The sequence below is a fragment of the Bactrocera dorsalis genome, chromosome 2 (genome assembly GCF_023373825.1).
Source record: "Bactrocera dorsalis isolate Fly_Bdor chromosome 2, ASM2337382v1, whole genome shotgun sequence".
NCBI classification, from domain to species: Eukaryota; Metazoa; Arthropoda; class Insecta; order Diptera; family Tephritidae; genus Bactrocera; species Bactrocera dorsalis.
This window is the reverse complement of record NC_064304.1, coordinates 10,563,893-10,585,657: the sequence shown is the minus strand read 5'-3', so window position 1 is coordinate 10,585,657 and position 21,765 is coordinate 10,563,893. Positions and strand designations below refer to the sequence as shown.

The following is a 21,765-nucleotide window of genomic DNA, read 5'->3' as shown; positions in this document are numbered from 1 at the left end:
GCTCCAGAAAGCACTTTAATATTGTATTATTTGTAATATGAATTATTACGAATTTCTACGGCTGCAATTTTCAGTTTTTATATACAACTCGTCTGTTGTAAGGCTTAATTCTAGAAGAAATTTTATGTGGATGACCAATTTTCAGCTTAATGGCTTGATGAAACGCGAAACATATATTTCTTTTTGGTTAAAGATGTCTTCTATGAGCGCTTAGAGCGCACCTATGAGAGCTGCTTCCGCCACGATATCAAAATCGTGCTTGGCGACTTTAACGCCAGGGTGGGCAAATAAGGTATTTTTAGCACAACAGTCGGTAAATGCAGCCTCCAAGAGCAAACATCCTCAAATGGGTTGAGGAGTTGTAGTACTAGATTCCAGCATAAGAAAATTCATCAAGCTACCTGGCTGTCCCTGGATCAAAAAGCCACCAAGCAGATCGATGATATTGTGATACACGGAAGACACGTCTCCCATGTTTTAGACATTGACTCGAACCACTACCTTTTTGCAGCCAAGATAACAACAAACACAAGAAATGTTCGATGTTAAAAAGCTGCAATCGCAACAGACAGCCGAACGATTTTCTACTCGGCTTGCACTCCTGCTCTCTGAGAAAACTCATCAGCAACTCGGTATAACTGAACGATGGGATGGCATTTCAAGCCCCTTACGTTCAAATGTTAAAGTTTAAGCTGTAAACGAAATAATTGGTGTTCGGAAAGAGCAAAAGAACAACTGGAAGTGCTGTGATGCAATGGAGAGAAAGCAGACTGCCTATCTCACAACGTTACAATCGTTCATAACACGCGCGAGATAGGGTAGATACCGAGACTTAAAGAGGGAAGCGAGACGCATTTGCAGACAAATAGAGAGGCCGAAATGCGTGAGTACGAAAAGATTGATAAATTCTACGAAAAGATGCGACGACTAACAGAAGGTTTCAAAACCCGAACATACACTTGTAGAATCCCCTGAAGTGATCTAGTGACTGATGCCCAGGGTATAAGCAGAGAAAAAGGGAGACCGCACAATCAGCGCCAGTATATAAGCACGAAAAGGTGCTGCTTTTATGCGCCGTTGTTTGACGTTTAGCAATACCAAAAGATCCGTTGCGTTAGGATCGCAAAAGACTTCTCCAAGTCGTTCGATACCAGACGAGGTTTCAGACAAGGCTGCAAAAGTGTACAGCTGCTGGCGTTGATATCATTGGCCTCAACAACCTCGCCGTTATTTCTGCTTTCTCCAGAATGGATAAGGAAGCGAAGCGAAATGGGTCTGGTAGTAAAAGAGAGCAAGACAAAATACCTCCTGTCATCAAACAAACAGTCGTCGCAATGGACTTGGCTCCCACGTCACTGTTAACTGTCATAACTTCCAAGTCGTAGATAATTTCGTCTATTGGTTTAACGACAACGGCCACGATGGCTAGATCATGTCCTCCGAATTCTACGCAATATCCGCCTTGGGAGGCAGAGAAAGAGGAAGAACTCTACTCCGTTGGAAAGACCAGGTGGAGAAAGAACTAACTTCGCTTTCTAATATACATTATACTGTTATTATTTATTAGGGTATCAAATAGATAGCACTTCATTACAGTATTTAAATCTGAGTCAACCTGACTAGCGGAAATTACGTTTCCTTCTTTGGTGGAGAAATGCTTGTTTCCGTACCCATACAATTTTAGTAATCCCTTGGTTTTATAATAATACCATTTACATATATTCTACCATTTAAGCAGTTTTGTTTCATTTTAAATTGTTTGTTTTAAAAAACAAAAAAAAAAGCTTTTTGGACTGTTATGTGTCATTGAGCCATTCATAATAGTCAAACTGTTTTAAAATCTTTGAGAGATATGGTAACATTTTACTAAAGGTTGTCTCAAGAGCTACTGTGAATGAAGGAAGCTTGAATAAAAATGCAGAAGTTAGCTTAATTTAGCGGAAATCAAACAAACAAACTAAACGGAAGTAAGTATCAATGCTGACAAAATTGGTTAGCATTCCTTTCCAATTTTAAATTCCTATTTCAATACGACTAACGAAATTAAACAGATTAAAATTACTTTGTGCAAAATAATAAATAAAACTGTTTATAAATCTATATTTTACAGCTTTTTAAAAAATTGTATGTTTTTCTTCTATGACCCGAAAATTCTCTAACTCCTAACCCATCTGCAACAAAATAAAAATAGATAAAAAATTTCGAAACTTTATTTAGTCTAGTATTTTATTAGGGAATTTTTTGAGCAAAATCAGTTTGCTGCGGCATTTGTGCTTTATTCGAATCAGTGGGATACATTGATCTGGGGTATTTTTGCTTCTTAACGACCTTGACTCATTAATTTGTTGAAAAATCCAATCCAGTGATATAATAACGGCTTAATTTCCACTCAAATATTCTGTTAAAATGTCCCTGAAAATACTGCCAGTCCTTTTGCTTCAACATGAACAAGTGTTCCTACCCGAATGGAGATAAACAAAAATTGGCAAAATTTCGGCTCCATGCCATGATTGATTTTCCAAAATGCTTTAAAGATTTTTTGGATATCGTGGATTTAATTCTTGTAATGGTGGTTACCTGACGTTAGATCTAGCATCCTTCCTATTCACTAGATCCCAGAATTTTGAGTCCTTTCGCTGGTGAAGCTAGTCTTATTTTCATGTTCTTCTTTGGTACGTTCGCTTGGCTCCGTGCAATTCGTCGTTATAGTGCTTATACATTTTTCTGCTGAAATTATTAAAGTTACACAATTACGTTTGTTTGAAACTTCAAATGTTAAAGCTTTACTTTCCATTTTACAGTAAAATGTAAAATTTGTTTACAACATATTTGATTTGTTTTCACCCCAACTCAACACAAGAAAGAATCAGGTTGGCACACAGACCAAAAAATGAATAGTTCTAGCAACCCTGTATTTAGTATTTATTTTATATGGCATCCATGACAGCATATACCATGGTGGCATCCTCCTACATATTTGTAATGAACAAAGTTTACTGGTAGCACTTTCAGTTTACTTGTATTCATTGCGAGACAAAAGCAAAACAAACGAATCAGCTGATGTTATGTAAACAAAGGCACAGCTGAGAGGTGCCACTGTAGAAACGCCAAGTGTAGTCCGGGGTTGAGTTTCTATTGGAATCCAAGATGGCCGACTTTTAACCAAGATGGCCAACTTTTAACCGGAAAATGGTTGCATTGTGTTATTTTCTTAAAATTTATGGAAAAGTTGTCCCAAAATATTGGTTATATATAAAACTTTAATATATTTTTCAAAAGAAAATCGTTTTATTTTAATATATATTCTTAAAGATGAGAACAATATGAGCAAATACATGAAAAATTAAGCTTTTTATTTATGCCTCTTTTTAACTGTGGTAAGCTAATGAATGTTCACCACAGAAAAATGTTACGAACAAATAAGCAACCATGCCGAATAGTGGGGTCCAGATTATGCTCATTCACAGCCATATTTACATTTTTTGCGGCACGATTACGGTTTTTCCGGCGCCGCGATTTGATGGTACTAATGGATAGAGGAGGTCCTCAGGATTAAAAAATGTATACACATATACCGTCCTCAGACTAATAGTTTCCGAGATATTTCACTTTAAAGTTCCACAATTGTACATGCAATTTAGTCCTATTTTGTTTTGTTTTGTTTTGTTTTTCTTCACATGTCATTACAAGTACCAGTGTTGCCACATAATGTGTTTTAAAGAAATTATGAACAATTTTTCTATTTAACATTTATAAAGAAAATGGTACAAATGGTTTTTGTATCTTATGTTAATTGATAAATAAAGATAAAAAATAACATTCCTTTGTGTCGAACTACTTTCTGCACTGGCGGCCTTCGGCCGCGCTTCAAAAAAAATAACCCTCATCGATCGAACACCGGGGTATTGATAGTTTCCTTTGTGTCGACAGAGAACGTCTATCATAGAGAAGGTTCACGGCGCGAAGAGCGTAAAAATATTTTTGGCTAACTCGGTCGCGATGGTCCAGTTTCACCACTGCCAACTCGGTCGCGATGGTCCAGTTTCACCACATACAAATTATGAGCGTGTTTAACAGCGATTGAGCGGTTTTTAGAGTCTATGAGCAATAACAAAAATAAATAAAAGAGAACTAATGCAGGGCAATATACATACAAGTGTATTTATATCAGTGGTCGGCATGAGAGGATCTGTCACTGTGTTTGGTGAGCACGAAAAAAAAGTAGCCTAGTGAGAAATTGGAATTAAAATTAAGCAGTTTTAATTATTAATTAATACTATAATGAAAATTAACAAATTGTCTTTTGAGGATATATTCCCTATTATCTTTAAAAGACTTGGAACATAAAAGGCATTGCATGGCAGTCAAAGGCATTTAGAACCATAGAGTATTTCTCGCAGGGCATATTTCGTTTTGCGCTATGGTCTTGCGTGATGTTAATTCGTTGATGGCTCGACAACGACTGAACGATAGAGCGTAAGCGTACGTGTGAAGTTAATTTGCAAAATTTTTGCTATGAAATGCCGACCACTGATTTATATGCAGGTGATTTCTGGTAGGCGGAGAAGTTCCTGTATGCTACATACATATGTATGACTTTTTCTAAAGCTAACATATACAAATATGTACATATGTTTTACGGGGAAATGGCGCCAAAATGAAAGATAATGAGGTTATTCTGCTTTTTGATTGGAAAAGTTTTTGTATACTATATACAAGTAGTTAGATTTTTTTCTACTAAAATTATGCTCAAAACAATATATTGCTCTAACAGACGTATGTTCGCTCTTTTGCTTATATTCTTATGTGGATATATGCAAACATGTGTATTCGTATGAATTCTTTTTGTTCATATTAATGAATACATGTGCAATTGAATAAATTTGAATTTAATCACTTTTTCAAAGCAATATTCGTAGTTTATGTGAAAATAAAGCCTATTTTTTTAATTATATTTGTAATTGATATATTCATACTTATGTGTATACTTCATTACATATGTATGTACATATTATTCAAAACTTATATTCACATGTATATTATCACTTATCAATAATAACATGTGCGCTCTGCTGATATGTACTTATGTGCATACATAAATATGTGCCTATGATATTGGCACACAAATAACGCATAAACAACATACATACTTATATGCGTTCACATGTAGATATGTCACCCGCAAAAACTACAAACATTGCTTTACAAAAACAACAATCGTTTGAAATAGCATCAGCAGCGTCACAAGTCATCTTTCGCATCTCCGTTGTCAAGATCAACCAATGGCCGAAACTGGTGTTTTGTCAAAGAGTCAAGTGCTGAACACATTGAGTGCGACAGACTATTCTGTTAAATATTAAAATACACACGTTCTTATGGACACAGTTATGTAGTTGTGCAGCTGCCTCAATAACTGTGTCCCTAAGAACGTGTGTATTCTAATATTTGACAGAACAGTCTGTCGCACTCAATGTGTTCAGCACTTGACTCTTTGACAAAACGCCAGTTTCGGCCATTGGTTGATCTTGACAACGGAGATGCGAAAGATGCGTGCGACTATTTGGCTGCCATATTGACTTGTGACGCTGCTGATGCTATTTCAAACGATTGTTGTTTTTGTAAAGCAATGTTTGTAGTTTTTGCGGGTGACATATCTACATGTGAACGCATATAAGTATGTATGTTGTTTATGCGTTATTTGTGTGCCAATATCATAGGCACATATTTATGTATGCACATAAGTACATATCAGCAGCGCGCACATGTTATTATTGATAAGTGATAATATACATGTGAATATAAGTTTTGAATAATATGTACATATGTAATGAAGTATACACATAAGTATGAATATATCAATTACAAATATAATTAAAAAAATAGGCTTTATTTTCACATAAACTACGAATATTGCTTTGAAAAAGTGATTAAATTCAAATTTATTCAATTGCACATGTATTCATTAATATGAACAAAAAGAATTCATACGAATACACATGTTTGCATATATCCATATAAGAATATAAGCAAAAGAGCGAGCATACGTCTGTTAGAGCAATATATTGTTTTGAGCATAATTTTAGTAGAAAAAAATATAACTATTTGTATATATTATACAAAAACTTTTCCAATCAAAAAGCAGAATAACCTCATTATGTTTCATTTTGGCGCAATTTCCCCCGTAAAACATACATATGTACATATTTGTATATGTTAGCTTTAGTAAAAGTCATACATATGTATGTATTTTGCATACAGGAACTTCTCCGCCTACCAGAAATCACCTGCATATAAATACACTTGTATGTATATTGCCCTGCATTGGTTCTCTTTTATTTACTTTAACATGTTATTCTCATAGACTCTAAAAAAACCACTCAATCGCTGTTAAACACGCTCATAATTTGTATGTGGTGAAACTGGACCATCGCGACCGAGTTAGCAAAAAATATTTTTACGCTCTTCGCGCCGTGAACCTTCTCTATGATAGACGTTCTCTGGCATTATTTTTCTCATTTAACACTGAAAATGCTCAATTCTGCTATTTTCGTGCTGAAACTATATATAATTTGTCTGTGGTGAAACTGGACCATCGCGACCGAGTAGCAGTGGTGAAACTGGACCATCGCGACCGAGTTAGCCAAAAATATTTTTACGATATCCGCGCCGTGAATGTTCTCTATGATAGACAATTTGTACTATTCACAATAACAATAATAAAAATACGAGAAACCACCATTATTCACAATAATCACAATTTTAATGCGGGAAATCCCCGAATTAAAGCAATTGTTAGCTGAACATCGTATCATCAGTAGATTCTATTGTGATCGTATCGCTAACGTGAAGACTGAACGAAAGGTACACACGCACGTCTTCTAAATCGATTCAGTTTGTTTTACGCTACATTGGAAAGTGGATCGGTACTAAGAAAAGTAAAGTATTATTGGCACCTGAAATAGTTAGAAGTCTTCATATTTGTATACATATAAATAAAAACATGTGAGTATATAATGGGAAAGTATATAAAGGGATTAGTTAAGGGGAACAGGCTAAAAATTAACTAAGAAAGAGTTAATAGACTATCAGTGCACGCGTTTTCACTCTCCCATTTCCGCCCTGGGATCTTGTTAAAATAATGTGTATCCGTTTTTTGGCTCCGCCGCAAATTTAGTATTTATGCAAAAGTAATAAACAATATGCCACGGTTTTTGATCGGTATGTGTTTATTTAAAGATATTTCTGTATTTTTTTTTGCCTTAACTAACGTCATTGTTAGTCGATCAAGAATTGCAAGCGATAGCTTGAGTAAAAATTGCGATAACGTGATGACGTCTTTCTTGGCACGGTAGAGAGTTTGGTAGTGCGGATGTGTATGTACATATGTATGTATGTGTAATCGGGTTATTGTGATGTGCACAAAATGCTATTATCGAAAACTTCTGGAACGCAGTAATTTTTGCCGGCGAGTTGAAGTTCAGGTAGCAGTGTTGTGTCATGGGCATGTACATACATACATACATATGTATGTCTGCAGCCGGCGTTGCAAAATTGGTCTTTGTTAAGTGTATTATGGAGAGACCGTTGTAACTAAATACATCCAACTTTTTTTTACACGGTAGATACGTTCCTCAGAAATCCGTGCAAAAAAACCGTGTAAAAAAGGCGTTTCCTATAGTAAAATGGGGGATACGTTCCATGTCATCTGAAAACCGTTTAAGATGAAATAAAGAACTATGTTTACTTCGAAATCCGCGTAAAAATGTTGAAAACTATAAAATTATTCGTCTCTTCTTGACAACAAGCGCAATTGTTTGTTTGTTGAACTGGACTAAAGTCGGTGTAATCGCTGGAGATATCCATTTCAGCCATGTAAATATCATGCGAACAAAATGTGTAGGTAAGAGTTATGGAATAAGGGGATTTCTCAGTTACTACTATGTACATATGTATGTTCATTTCAGCAATGATGCTAAGTGTGGTAAAAACAAACATAATTACAAGACAATGATTTTGAAACCGTAGTAAATTATTTTTTTTTTACAAAAATAAGTTTTTGTCTCAACCGTGTAACTTCAAATCCGTGTAAAAAGAAATCGTGTAAAAAAAGAATTGGGTGTATATTAAAAGAAAACTTACACCAAAGTGCTGAGAAACAAGGGATCCTAAACGGCAAAAGTGCAGACGTAGCTAATACGGAATTGTTCACATCTAATAAGTCCACAGATCCTGTCAATCGTCATGAACCCGATCGATTGTTGTCAAAATACTGCATTTCACATTTCATAATTACACGTGCATAAAATAAGCTCTAAGGCACTGTTCATTAGAACGAGTAAATTTTTTCTATAAAAACAGGTATGCGGAAAAAGTTCAGATTATTCTGAACAACTTTGACAAAGATATTATGGGTCTAAAATCTGAATTATCCGTTGATGATATGGATACGATATAGTTGTCCGATTCCTACAAATGATCAATAGAATATCAAAATGCATCTACGTATTAAATTGCATTCGGATATCTTAAATCCTGACGAACAAAATTATATAATCCCTACAAAATTTCAACTTTAAAAATCGTTAGCTCAAAATCAGTTTTAGACCATGTAGGTTGTTCCGAATGATTCTTAAAACATTTCCCACAACTTAAACAATAATATAGATTTTAACTTGATGACACAAAGTGAAATTCTTGTCAAAATTGGTTTAAATTGACAGTCCCTCATAAGGGGTTGCATGGGTAAAAAAACAGCGTTTTTTTTTCATATAAAAATTAAATATTTTATTAAAAAAATTTATTGTTACAAACATACACTATCAACAAAAAAACTGAAATTTTTGGGGAAAGATATTTTAAACTAGGCCATTGCGACACCATTTCCGGTGACCCCTCGGAAAAAAGAGATGCGTCCGCGTTGGCAGGATCACTCCTTACAAGAAACCTTAACTTAGAACTTGGACAAAGAAAAAAAGCTGAAAATTGAATTTTTGGCAGACAATTTTTCCAAAAGAATGAAAATTTCACGATTTTGTTTTTAAAATTATCTCAAAGACCTGTGTAAAATTTCATGAAGATCGGTTGAGTAGTTCTCGAGAAATCTTGCCAACCGACTTCAAAAACATAGTTTCGAGAAAAACGCGTTTAAAGACGGCGCACTTAGCCTAGCTAGCCTCGAGCGCACAAGTTCTCAAGGTTGTATCTTCGAAACTACGAGTATTACTCGGATCTACTTGAAAATTTAGAATAATATTGTAGAGGTGATGTCTATTTTTGAAACCTGTAAACCCATGTAACCCCATAAGTCTACGCTCCTCTGCAAAATAATTGTTTACTGCGTTAAATCACACGAATTATTATTTAAATATTCTTCGAAAATCAGGTTTGACAATTACCAAAAACTTTGCAAAATGACGAATATATCAATTTTATCAATTTTGACTTATTAATTTTTATAGGGACTCAGACGTTTCTTTTTAGGTGTTCCAAACTTCGTTGCAAAACTAATATACTCTATTAAGGGTATGAAAAAGATGAGCCATCCCGTAATACGAAAACAATTTTACGTTATTTACAAAATACTGATGATTTCTTTTTCAATTTTACTTTTGCCTGTAAAATCTGTTCGGCAGAAGTTAATTACTTTGATATAACGCCTGGAACATATAGAGCGCGAACGACTGCAAGCGACATCTGTCAAGGACACAGTTATTGAGGCAGCTGCACAACTATATTTTATATATTTGACAGATGTCGCTTACAGTCTGTCGCGTTCTATGTGTTCCGGTCGTCAGTCGATCGAAAACGAAAACGAAAGATTCATAATCCCTAGAATTGTATAGTTTTTTTCTGTTATGCAAAATTATGGGATTAACTGTTTTGACTTGATCAGTTGACGCAAGCCCCAATTGTAAAATTCTTATCAAGATGGGGTTAAGTCGTCAATAAGTGAGAGTGGGGTGATAAAAATGTGTGAATGTATGCATTTCACTTTAAAGCAAAATCGCTTGATCGTTTAACATTGAGGTTAAGATCATTCTACAATGTAATACAAATTATATAATGCTATTTATTTTCAGTGTTCACAATGCAAGGAAAACCAATGCAAATTATAAGCATTTGCGGAGAAGATGATTCGCCTAGTTCTCGCTGCATTCTGCAATTAAATGAAGATGAATTAAATAAGATGTTCATGGACGAAAAAATAAAAGATCGCGTAGTATCTGTGATTTCCGTAGCCGGAGCTTTTCGCAAAGGGAAAAGTTTTCTTTTGGATTTCTTTCTACGTTACATGTACGCAAAAGTAAGTGTTATCTTTCATCTACAATACAGTAGAATATAAATTTGGGGTTTACCTTTCAATCATAATGTAAAATTTAAATGCTTCCACTATTATGAAGATTAGTCAATTATATTGAATCCAAAAGAACTTGATCCTATCAATAGTGATCCTATCATGGGCAGCTTTTTTGGGGAGTAAAGAACGATTGCAAAATTCTAGGTCGAAAACTGAGGACAAACAGACAGACATGACTAAAATGACTTAGCTCGCTTTGCTAATGAAATCTTATATCTGAAAAATTACTCAACCAATTTTAACCAAATTTGCTGCATAACAATATCATCTTTAACTTACAATTTGAAAAGGAGGAAATTGAACTATAAACACGCCTATTTTCTATATACCATAAATTCCATCAGATTCTTTCACGTCGCCATAAATAAACCAAACACCAAAAGATAGTGGAATAATACTTTGAGCAAATAGTGCCTTGAAGGTGTGACAGCTCTCAGCTTAAAATGTTCATTATAGCTTTTCAAGTCCGCTTTGACCCTATACAATGGCTTCGACTGTCTATTGCCGAAAATACCAGTCAATTTATGAGATATCTTAAAGCAATTTATATGGTACATTTTCCGAATAACAAAGTACCCTGGTGTCAAAAATGAGTATGCGGAAAATATTTTTTATAACTTTTAACTATACTTTTGCGATAAAAATGGGTGAAATCGGGCAATAAACTACACTAGCCTCTATCAAAAATTCGCTATTCTGGACTGCCTCATGGAAAATATTCTCAATAATCTGATACAAAGTATATAGTTTTGCCAAGACATTAAAATATTTCCCAGCCTTAGGCCATACAAATTAGGATACCCCCCTTTTCGGAGTTCGGTTATTCCCGATTTTATCCTTTCCATTGTTGTTAAAAAATGTCTTGTAGATTATGGATTTCAATTTCATTTCAACAAGAACCTGGCAAGACCGATCAATACGAATCAATCGAACATCTAAGTTGAAAATCTGAAACTTTAAGGGTATCTTCTTCGGTTTTGCTCTTTTATTTCAACACTTTTCATGAAAGAAAAATCAAATCTTAGAAAACAATAATTAATATACACATTTTAATGCTTTCGAAACTAATTTTAGTACGTTCATAATAACTTGAGTGAAAAAGATTGGCTCGGCGATGAGAATGCACCACTTAAAGGGTTTTCATGGCGAGGCGGTTCGCAACGCGATACCACTGGAATTTTAATATGGTCTGATATCTTTCTATGTGACCATCAAAATGGAGAAAAAGTTGCAATAATTTTAATGGACACGCAGGGCACTTTCGATTGCGACAGTACCATGAAGGACTGTGCCAATGTTTTTGCATTAAGCACAATGATATCTTCAGTTCAAATTTTCAACATTCAATCTAATATACAAAAGGACGATCTACAGCATTTGCAGTTATTCACCGAGTATGCGCGTATTGCTATGGAGGATACGGGGAAAAAACCGTTTCAAAAGTTACAATTTTTAATACGCGACTGGGCCCATAAAAGTGAAGCTCCATTCGGTGCGCTCGGTGGTAAAAAATTACTTGAGAAAACATTAATTCGGAAAGACAAAAGACCGGAGGAGAATGAACAACTATGTGAGAATGTAAAAACTAGTTTCAACGAAATTGACTGTTATTTAATGCCACATCCCGGTTTCGCTATCGAAGAAGACGATTTTCGCGGTTGTTTAAAAGATCTGCGTGACGAGTTTAAGAAACACTTACGCGACTTCATTCCCCTAATTTTGGCACCAGAAAATTTAATTATCAAAGAAATAAACGGGGAGAAACTAAAAGTCGATCATCTTCTAACCTACATTCGGTCATACTTTGAATCATTCAATAGCAAGGAGTGCCCAGAGCCTACAACAATTTTTAAGGTACATATTTATAAGTATTTTATAAAAAGATGCCAAGAAATTATAAACTTATTGCACGTACATTTTCTTTTCAAGGCTACTGCAGAGGCAAATAATCAAATCCATGCTACAAACGCCGAAGAATTATACGAGAGCAAAATGACAGAATTAACCAGTCCCGATAAACCATATATTCCGGAAGAAGAACTAAAGAGACAGCATGAGGAGTTTGAAAAGCAAACAATTTCATCTTATAAAGACAAACCATTAATGGGCAAAGCATATTTTTTGAAGAAATATTGCCAACAAATTAAAAGCTATACCTCGTCGAGATTTCAACAATTCCTCAAGCTTAACGAAGCTAAATTGGTAAAATTCTATCATAATTCGTTAATACAAAATAATAATATAAGCTGTTATTATTGCTTCTTAGGCTCTTGCGGAACTCAATTATTTAAGCCATATGAATAAATGCATTCGAGATTTTGAGAATTTTATGGATGAATTGCTTATAGGGAATGCATATACACCTTCAAATGAGTTTAACTGCAAAATGGAAGCTGTAAAAGTGGATATACTAAAACAGGTAAATACAAGGGTGCATAAATTGCGTTAACATTTTATAGATTTTCCAAAATATGGTTTTGCAGTTTGATTTGTGTCTATCGAACAGTACAGCGGTAATTCATAAACAGATACGTGAGCAGCTTCAAGAGGCTATTGAAAAACAATTCATCAAATACAGGCAACAAAATGATATAAAACTGGTAGGTAGCACAAGAACACAGCTTAATAGCCGTAGCCGTTATATGTATTTCTGTGCTTTTTATATTTTATATTAAGGGTTATGTCCACTTGCAAGTAAACATGGGCTTTTTTCGTGAAAGATAAGCACAAAATTTAATTTTTAATTTTAATTGATTAAATAAAACACTTCTTTTGGCATACATGTAACGTAGAAAGAAATAAAAAAAGCTTTTCCCTTTTAATTAATAAATAAAATTAATTTTAATTTGATTTATATCTTTAAATGATTTAAAAAATTGTATTCCTATGATTCCCTAATCGATCTCCAGCGGGATTTGGCGGTGAGAAAGTTGTTTCTGCTTAAAATTGTCTCAAATTCCAAAACAAAAAATTGTTATTATTACAACAGAATAATACAAGTATTGGTTCGAAGGATTAGTCAAAATTTTGAATTTGACAAAATGCCGGTTTCTCAAAAGAAAAAATCCCGTTTTACGACACAATTTACACTTCAAAGTGGCTTAAAACTATAGCTGTTAAATTATGATTACGATTAGTAATCGGTTAGATTATTTTCTAAAAAGAATCGTAATGATTATTTAATTGTGCGTTTGAAATATTGGGATTACGTAATGATTACGATTATAAAGAATCAAAAAATAATAAGGATTATTATAAATTAATGAAAATAATATAATTAAAATAAATAATTGATTCTTTTCAGCAATTCTTTTTGATTATTTTTGATTACTTTCAATCCAAAATACCAAACAACTTTTTTCTTTAAATTTTAAGACATTTTTTTATTAAAATTTTTTAAATTGTTTTTTGTATAATCTGAGCCTCAGATTCAGAGATACATATATGCATTTATATGTATATTATTATAAATATTATATTATAAATGATGATATTTTTGCTATTATTAATAGCAATTCAGCCATTCAATTTAATCAGCTCCATCGCGAAATTTCCCAGTTCTGATCATCAGAATAAGCTTCAATGAGAGTAGCTGATATTTACACCTGTATGAAAAACAACAATGCTGAAGGGAGTAGTGTTAGAATTCAAGAACGGTTGTTAACTTGTTGGTACGCTTACGTTAAGAAGTCAAACAAGAGCTTATAAAGTGCAATCATATAATCTATACTTCATACTTCACGTGTCAGTCAGTTGTTATTAATTGTGTTTTGTGTGCAAAAACGCTCCATTTGAAGATAACATGTCATAAACTGATCAATTGGTGTTTGGAGAAAGCGACTTCTCAAATGATGATGAAATTTTGGACAACAATTACGTGCCAAGTCCCCGCCAGAGGAGAAGGGTCTTCAAAAAAAAATTCTGGAAGCTCTATAAAAAACCAGTCTTTTGAGGTGTCTGGAAAAACTATTTTCAACGCGAGATTTTATACGGATATTGTAAAAGTTAGTTTTTATGTGCATATGGTTCAAATTAGTTAGGGTTGTTTTAGTATTGTTTGTTTTAAAATTTAAATTGTTGTGTTTGGTGTTGTTGTAAGTGTTTAATGAATTGAACTTTGAAAATTATATTTATATACATACATGAATTCACAGATTTTCATCAGAATAAGAAGTCAACAATTGCAAAATGTGTCGGATGTGATCGGAAAATAAGAGCTACTGCTGACGTGACCTCCAATTTTGTGAAGCATTTAAGGGTCAAACATAGCGAATTGTATGCGGAATACAAAAGTTTAAAGTCGGGCAGCCCTTTTGGCAATTCTGCGCAAGCTGCCTTCGATAGAAAACTTTTGCATGCTATTGTTGATGGGGCACTGCCTGTCTCAATTTTAGAAAGAAGGTCTTTAATAGACCTCTTGCAGACCAGTGGCATGAAGATAATGAGCAGGCAAGCAGCTGTAAAAAAATTGAAGGAGCATTATGGTGAAGTGGTACACAAAATCAAGTCGGAACTGGCCTCCGTAAAACACTTCTGTATAACCGGGGATATTTGGTCTGGAAACCACCGGAGCTTTTTGGGGTATACTTGCCATTGGCTCACAGAGAACCTGGAACGCAAGTCGGCTGCTCTTGCTTGCAGGAGAATATTCGGCGTGCACTCATCTGAAAAAATTGCGCAAGTCATTGCCGAAAATTATGCCGGCTTTGGTCTGAGCCCGTCCAATGTTATTATGACGGTGACAGACAATGGATCCAATTTTGTTAAGGCTTTCAAGGAGTACGGGTGTACGGAAACTGAAACTTCTCATGAAGATGAAAGCGAAAACGATTTGCCAGTTTTCCAAAACGAGCTGCTGCTGCCAAAGCATCTTCGATGTTGCAGCCACATGCTGAATTTACTTGCTTCCGCCGATTACGTGAAGATTTTGAGAAGTGAGCAGGCTTTGTATATCCAACATTCGATGGTAACTGAAAATTGTTAACGATTTTGTTGAGCTATAATGTACTAAAGAGAATTCCAGACATTCGAAAAATGCAACGCCTTGTGGAGGAAGTGCAAATGGCCGAAGTCGTCGGAAATTATTGTGGAATGCTTGGGATCGACATTGCTTGTGCCCGTTGTAACTCGGTGGAATGCACTGTTCGACGCAGTAACGAAGTTACTTTGGGCCAAGGACAAGTTGAATCCTTTGTGCGAAAGACTCAGCTTGTCACAATTTTCTCCTAGCGATTTGCAGTATTTGGAGATGTACCAGTTGTTGATGGGGCCTATTGCTCGTGCCTTGAACTACCTTCAAGGAGAAAATAACGTGAATTACGGTAAAATGTATTAGTATTTTTTATCGGTTTCACATTAAGTAAGTGTATATTCTATGCAGGCTGCTTAATTCCGACTCTGATGACCCTCAGCAATAGATTAAGTAAGCTGCAAAACAAGCCAGAAATGCATCAAGTTTCCTCTGTGGTTGCTAAGTTGGAGCAGCGTTTAAGAGATTGGTTTGACGCATTTTTTACTTTAAAACCGGAGGCCAATATAGCACTAGCGGCAACTGCACTAACTCCAGAAATTAAAATGAGCTGGATCAAGGTGTTGCAAAGGATAAAACCGGAGGTGACAGCAGCGGACATAGTTACCTGGGGTTTAAGCACAATTTGCGATTTCTATGCAAAAGATAATCGTGCTTTCAGTGCACAAATATTGAAAAGTAATGAATTATTTGCAAATAATAGGCATTTTGATTTTGACCTCAACGGTAGGATTGCTTGAATATTCTTAGATTATTTTTATTAAATTCATTTATCTTTATACAGACACAGATAACGAAGAAGGAACAAATGTTACTCCTGAGATAAATGCTAGTGATCGTCGGGCTTTTTTGACCCATCACTTTTTCTGTTACTTAAATGACAATTCAAGAACAGACGACACTTGGGTAAAACATTGCAGTCTAAAAGAAGCTTTTGTTGCCTTTAATACTCCCCTGACATCCTTAGCATCAGTAGAGAAGCTATTTTCCTTTGCGGGGATAGTGAACAGTCCAAGGCGCCAGTCAATGTCGGACTTATCATTTGAGAAATTGGTGTTATTGAAAGCAAATTCTAAATGGAGTTAATGTATATTTTTCTTGTTATTTTGTTATAAATGAATTTTGTTATTTTTTTGGTGTTACATTTAGTTATTATGTCTTGATTCAAGACTCTTGAATATCTTTATTTGTTGTACAAAATTGAATAAAAAAATTTATTAAAAATTAAAAAAAGCAAAAAGACCAAAGTTGTTTGGGGTTTTGGATTGAAAAGAATCAAAAATAATCAAAAAGAATCGCTGAAAAGAATCAATTATTTATTTTGATTATTTTCAGTAATCCAGAGTAATCCTGATTATTTTTTGATTACTTGTAATCTTAATCATTACGTAATCTACTTGGGATCAAGATAATCGTAATGTAATCAATTATTTCACTCTCAAATACATAAGTAACCTCGATAAGCGAAAAACCTTGATATTTCATAGTATTTCTTCGGTCCCTAGAAAAATTCGCGAAAAATGCATGTATTTCGGTCCGTTTGATAACTCATATTTTTCTTAAGACAAAAATTGGAAAATGTGTATCAAAAGCCTCTACAACACGTATTTTTTCCTAAAAAGCCTCTACAACAATTAAAAAAAAAGAAATTATTCTTGCCGTAAAAAACTTTGACTTGAAAAAAAAAAAACTTGAAAACTTGATAACTTGAAAAAGCCAATATTACTGCGGAGTGTGCCGAAGCGAAGAAGTTATACAAAGAACTCATGAACTTAAAACGGAACAATCCATAGAAGCCTTGAATACAACACATGCAGACGCAAAGCATCGGGCTTTGGAAATGGTAAAAAATGTGCAAAAAATTTCCCTGATTACTTTCAGTTTCGTGGAGCATCGCAAATTGGCGCGGAAAGATTCTTTAACAAATGTGAAAAGCAGCTAATTACATATATTGAAAAAACCTTTAATTCTTACAAGGAGCGGAGCGCAAAAAAAGAGGTAGTATAAACAAATGTTCTAAAATAATTAAAACTTGGAGTCAAGTAAGGCGAAATAAATGACTGATTAGTATTTGCAGATAATTAAACGGAGCGAGGGTCTAATAAGTTAAATAGTTATAACACGAAATATTTATTGATCTTGTTGATGAAATGTTAATTGATTATTTAGCTTCATTGGTAACTGAAAAAATATTTTATTATATACAAAAACAGTTTCAAAAAATATATTTCTTTTAAAATAACGTCAATACCTTTGTGCGCCTAGCTGGAAGAAAAAATCACAACAATAAAGACGTGCAGTTAATAATGTCGGCATTTGCCGATGCAAATAAAATGCCGCTGACTTTTGTTGAAAGCTAGAGAACACACGGTCCATCAGGAATTTATGTTATTTTCAGATTAACATATTCTTACTTGTATAAATAAAAAAAAATAATAATAACTTACTTCATTATACTAAAATTTTTGTCTAAAATCCTTTATAGGAATTATTACAACTACAATTGACACGGTTAAAGATGAGTTATGAAGGCTCAATGAAGGATACTTGCAAAAGTGTATTAACAAATGATAACCTCTTATCTAAGCACGAGGAGTTCAAAATGAAGACTGTTGAAGAGGTACTGAAATTTGATACAGTATAATTAGTTTAGCATAAATATGTTTATATAATACGTTTTGCACTTGCTACAGTTTGAAGCTTTACCAACTGAGGGGAATTCAGAAGATTTTATGGACGAAAGACGTCAACAACTGGTTGGAGAAATTGATGAACTTTTCGAGTATTATGAATCGCAAACTAACAAGCGTTTGGTATGTATGTATGTATGTACAATTGAATATCTAACCAGGGAAAATATGCACCTTTCTTTAGCTTCAGTTCAGGCAAAAATGCATATCAAAAAAGACAGAAGCGAAAAAAGTTATATTGAAATCTCTTAAGGAAATCGGCGTGCCTTCTTCAGTTGATGACGTTCACAGTACTTACTATACAGCTTTCAAAAAAGCGTGTGACTTGGTTAGTTTTACTCTGATAAGTTTTTGATATGTTTATGCTCTCGCAATATTACGTCAAGTTGCAACCACATATCTAAGGACAAATTCGGTACATAGCATTATCCTAATATTCGTATGTTACAGTGGGCGAAATCGGACTAAAACCTTGCCTATTTCTCATATAACACAATTTTAAATTCCGTCTGATTCTTTTCCTTCTTTATATAAATTATAATAGAGAACCTTTGGAATGGGTTGAATGGGGTCAATACTTCTCTTAAGGGGTTAGGGATAGAATAAGAATTTTCAGTATTTTTTTTTTGCTATTAAATCGTGTTATTTTACAAAAGTAGTAATATGGCATTATTGATGAGTTGACTTGAAGTCACGAAAATTTCAAAAAAAAATTATTTCAAAAGTTTTAGGTGTTTGTGTTGAGCCTGTTCCAAAAGAAGGTTCTTGCGGTGACAACCATAAGTCCTTGGAAATTAATCTAAAATCAATCGGACAAAAAAAATTAGATTTATAAATAGATAATCCTGGGCCTGATCGGAGGATTTTTTCTTTTTTTCAAAATTAACAAAAATGCGGCCTCAGGAAATGTTTTTCTAAATTTTTGCGAAAAAATCAACAGTTAATTGATCTTAGAAAATCGAAATTTTTGAAAAAAAAAAAATCCTTCGATCAGGCCCGAGTTTATTATGTATTACAGCTGTATAAATTTCATTAAAATCTAGTGAGCGGTTTTCGAGTTACAGTTGTCACCAGTTCAAAAAACATAGTTTTGAGAAAAACGCGTTTAAAGTTTCACACTAGCGCTTTGAAGTTTGAACTCAAAAACTAATTACACTGATATTACACTTAACGAAAATGCAAAAAAAAATATTTTTTTGAAAATTTTGACTACCCCTAACCCCTTAATTTACCTAATATAAATAAAGTACCCCAAATACCATATTTTAATATGAAATTTTGTTAGCACCTGAGTGAATTTCCCGCACTATAATCAATGCAAATTGCGAGAGTATAAAATGTTCGGTTACACCCGAACTTAGCCCTTCTTTAATACTTGCCTTTCTTTTTCTTATTGCATAAAGTATGAAAATCTTGAAGACGACGCACTGTATAACAAAGAAATTCATGAAGAATATCTGGAAGTATTGAGAAGCGAAGCTGAAGTCGAACTCTTACAGAAGATAGTTAGAGTACATGAAAACAATTCTGGAAGTTGTAGAATTTTATAAAATATATAAAATGTGAAATAAAGATTTTTTCTAAAATTTATATTTCCTTATATATACAGTCACAAGGATAAAAGTACCACATTTCCTTGTTCTACAAAAAATAAAGTTTATTTAAAAAAAGTCAATAGGCCAGGCCAGGTCAATAGGAATATAAAAATTAATTCTGTAAAAATTGTATAAAATGTTAAATATATTAGAGACTAGCTGACCCCGCACCCGTTGTCCTCGTGAAATTATGTATTTTGAAATGAAAAGAAAGTTAAATTTATCATTTCATTTTTTTTGTTTTTTTTTTTTCAATGTAACTCAGCTTTATAAAAACATTTTTTGGTTTCTGTTCCGGTGTACAGAAAAGATGGTTTTCCAACTCGTAAGCACGCCACAGCCGTGTGAAAAATATAGCATTTCCAAATTTATGCTTCACACTATGCGACCATCTTTAGGTCCTGTTGATTGACATCTCAAATGCAATTTTTACTGGAAACGGAATACTTTTGAACTTAAATGAGAAATCGTTAGACCTCAAAGGAATTCGTAGCATTCTCCCCCTTGTATTCGATAGGTGCGTCACAATCAGTCGGGTTCCATTACACACTTCCGGCGCATGAAGATTGCGAAACATAATAACGACGGATCCTACTTTGAGACGCTAATGATACGGTGGCATACCAAGCCTGTCCAAAGAATTTAGAAATACCACTGGATAATTCACGGCGTCGTCTTCATTGTCAAGACGATCGATCGATTTGTATGAGCGCAAGTCTCCCGGAATTTGACTTTGAATCTTCCAGTTTAAGTCAACAACATCGGTATTTTTGGCAGCTAACATTGCGCATGCACTTAAGGAATCGTAGTTACGATAATTTGGCCAATGTTCGAACATTTGTGATGAGTTCATCTTTCGTGAATTGATAAAGGGAAGATGGAATTGATACCGAACCACCGGAAGTATCAACCGAAATTGTATCATTTCCAATTTTTAGCGAAGACGATGTAAAATGTCTTTGGCAATATCGATGTTTATATCGAAAAGTATGCGAACTTCATTTTCATTCCAGTAATTAACGTGTTCCAGCAATTGTAATTGCAGGCTTACTTCTCCAAAACTTGCACATATTCCCATATACCATTCACAGTAAGCAATGACTCAAATAAAGTTGAACCGCATACATTAATCGTCGTTTTTCGGGTGGATTGTGTAAATTCGTCCTAATGCATTAGTTGATAAGACACCTGGATGTCAATCTACTGGTTGGCCTTGCTTTCTGCGTAACTATTCGACGATGCATTCCATGTATAATAGGGGTATTCAGACCAGCCTTGTTAATTCGTCAGTCGTTGTTCGGTAGTTTTTTACATGTATTTTGTTTTTGTAAAATTAAAAGACTATCGTTCTACCGAGTATCAAACTATCCATCTGGCAAGCTTGATAATTGTTTCGTTACTCGGTAATATCACATCAACTGTTCTCCTATTCCTCTGTACATCAATTTAAAGTACTTACCAGTAATAAATTTGATCTGCTCCACATAATTTTCAATTAAAGGACTGACAATTTTTGATTTTGCACTTTGTTGAGGCATTTTTACTCTTTAATAAAATTGAATCAGCTGTTTCGGAATAAAATGTACCATACTACCAAGGTAGAGCAAAGAAGTGTGTTCACAGTTAAGCCTTTTAACGAAGTATTAACTAATGCATTACCAAATTAATAGGCTTCGGTCTGACTGCCCCTAATATCAAGGTATTTCCGAATAGAGCAATGTTCTCACAAACGGATGTTCATGAATTGCAAAAGTAAATAGCCAACAAAGCGCTTTAGTGCAGTTCACGTATCGACTATATCGTTCAAGACCAATAACTGCCATGTTGCTTCCTTTGGTGACGTACTTACAAACGTATTTTATCGATTACACCAAACTGCAACAGTGGCGAATATGGTACGATCCATGTGTTGTCAACTTCGATACTTACGCCTCTAAATTGAATGCTAAATGTTCTGCCATTGTCGTCTGGTGAGCGACGCCGATGGAGTGGATATCCATCATTTCTAGTTTGTGTTTCCGAAAGAAAAGTACGTGGATACTGTTTCGTGCATTTATTGACAGACATTCAAACCGAAGTGGAGTTGTGGTGTCT

The 21,765-nt window shown here is 34.3% G+C and overlaps 3 protein-coding genes across 6 annotated transcripts in view; 2 read left to right on the top strand and 1 right to left on the bottom strand.

Annotated features, from left to right (window-relative positions):
* The window catches only part of LOC105223659 (atlastin-like), a 96,687-nt gene that overhangs the window by 60,172 nt on the left and 14,750 nt on the right, over positions 1 to 21,765 (bottom strand). The gene's annotated exons all lie outside the window — the stretch shown is intronic.
* Positions 1 to 21,765, top strand: part of LOC125776201 (atlastin-like) — a 44,913-nt gene that overhangs the window by 12,513 nt on the left and 10,635 nt on the right. Inside the window, exons 1-6 of one of the 4 annotated variants that reach the window (XM_049447178.1) lie at positions 6,843 to 7,002; positions 10,080 to 10,303; positions 11,432 to 12,211; positions 12,287 to 12,559; positions 12,624 to 12,776; positions 12,841 to 12,957. The exons of 1 other annotated variant lie outside the window; for it this stretch is intronic. In XM_049447178.1, coding sequence (XP_049303135.1) covers positions 10,088 to 10,303; positions 11,432 to 12,211; positions 12,287 to 12,559; positions 12,624 to 12,776; positions 12,841 to 12,957 — 1,539 coding nt within the window. In that variant the 5' untranslated portion in view covers positions 6,843 to 7,002; positions 10,080 to 10,087. Of the gene's footprint in view, positions 1 to 6,842; positions 7,003 to 7,866; positions 7,901 to 10,079; positions 10,304 to 11,431; positions 12,212 to 12,286; positions 12,560 to 12,623; positions 12,777 to 12,840; positions 12,958 to 21,765 lie in introns of those variants that run through there. 2 more of the 4 variants (XM_049447179.1, XM_049447177.1) reach the window with 2 other exon arrangements.
* On the top strand, positions 14,538 to 16,727 carry LOC125776205 (uncharacterized). The gene is made up of 3 exons (XM_049447189.1): positions 14,538 to 15,323; positions 15,381 to 15,678; positions 15,738 to 16,727. Exons 1-3 carry the CDS (start codon positions 14,790 to 14,792, stop codon positions 16,124 to 16,126), a joined length of 1,221 nt encoding a protein of 406 aa, XP_049303146.1. The 5' UTR covers positions 14,538 to 14,789; the 3' UTR covers positions 16,127 to 16,727.

Excerpts from the sequence above, each read along its gene's own strand:
- LOC125776205 (XM_049447189.1), top strand. The coding sequence starts at position 14,790 with ATGAAGATAATGAGCAGGCAAGCAGCTGTAAAAAAATTGAAGGAGCAT. Across the intron at positions 15,324-15,380 it reads TGTATATCCAACATTCGATG|ACATTCGAAAAATGCAACGC; the intron begins GTAACTGAAAAT and ends AGAGAATTCCAG. Across the intron at positions 15,679-15,737 it reads AGAAAATAACGTGAATTACG|GCTGCTTAATTCCGACTCTG; the intron begins GTAAAATGTATT and ends TATTCTATGCAG.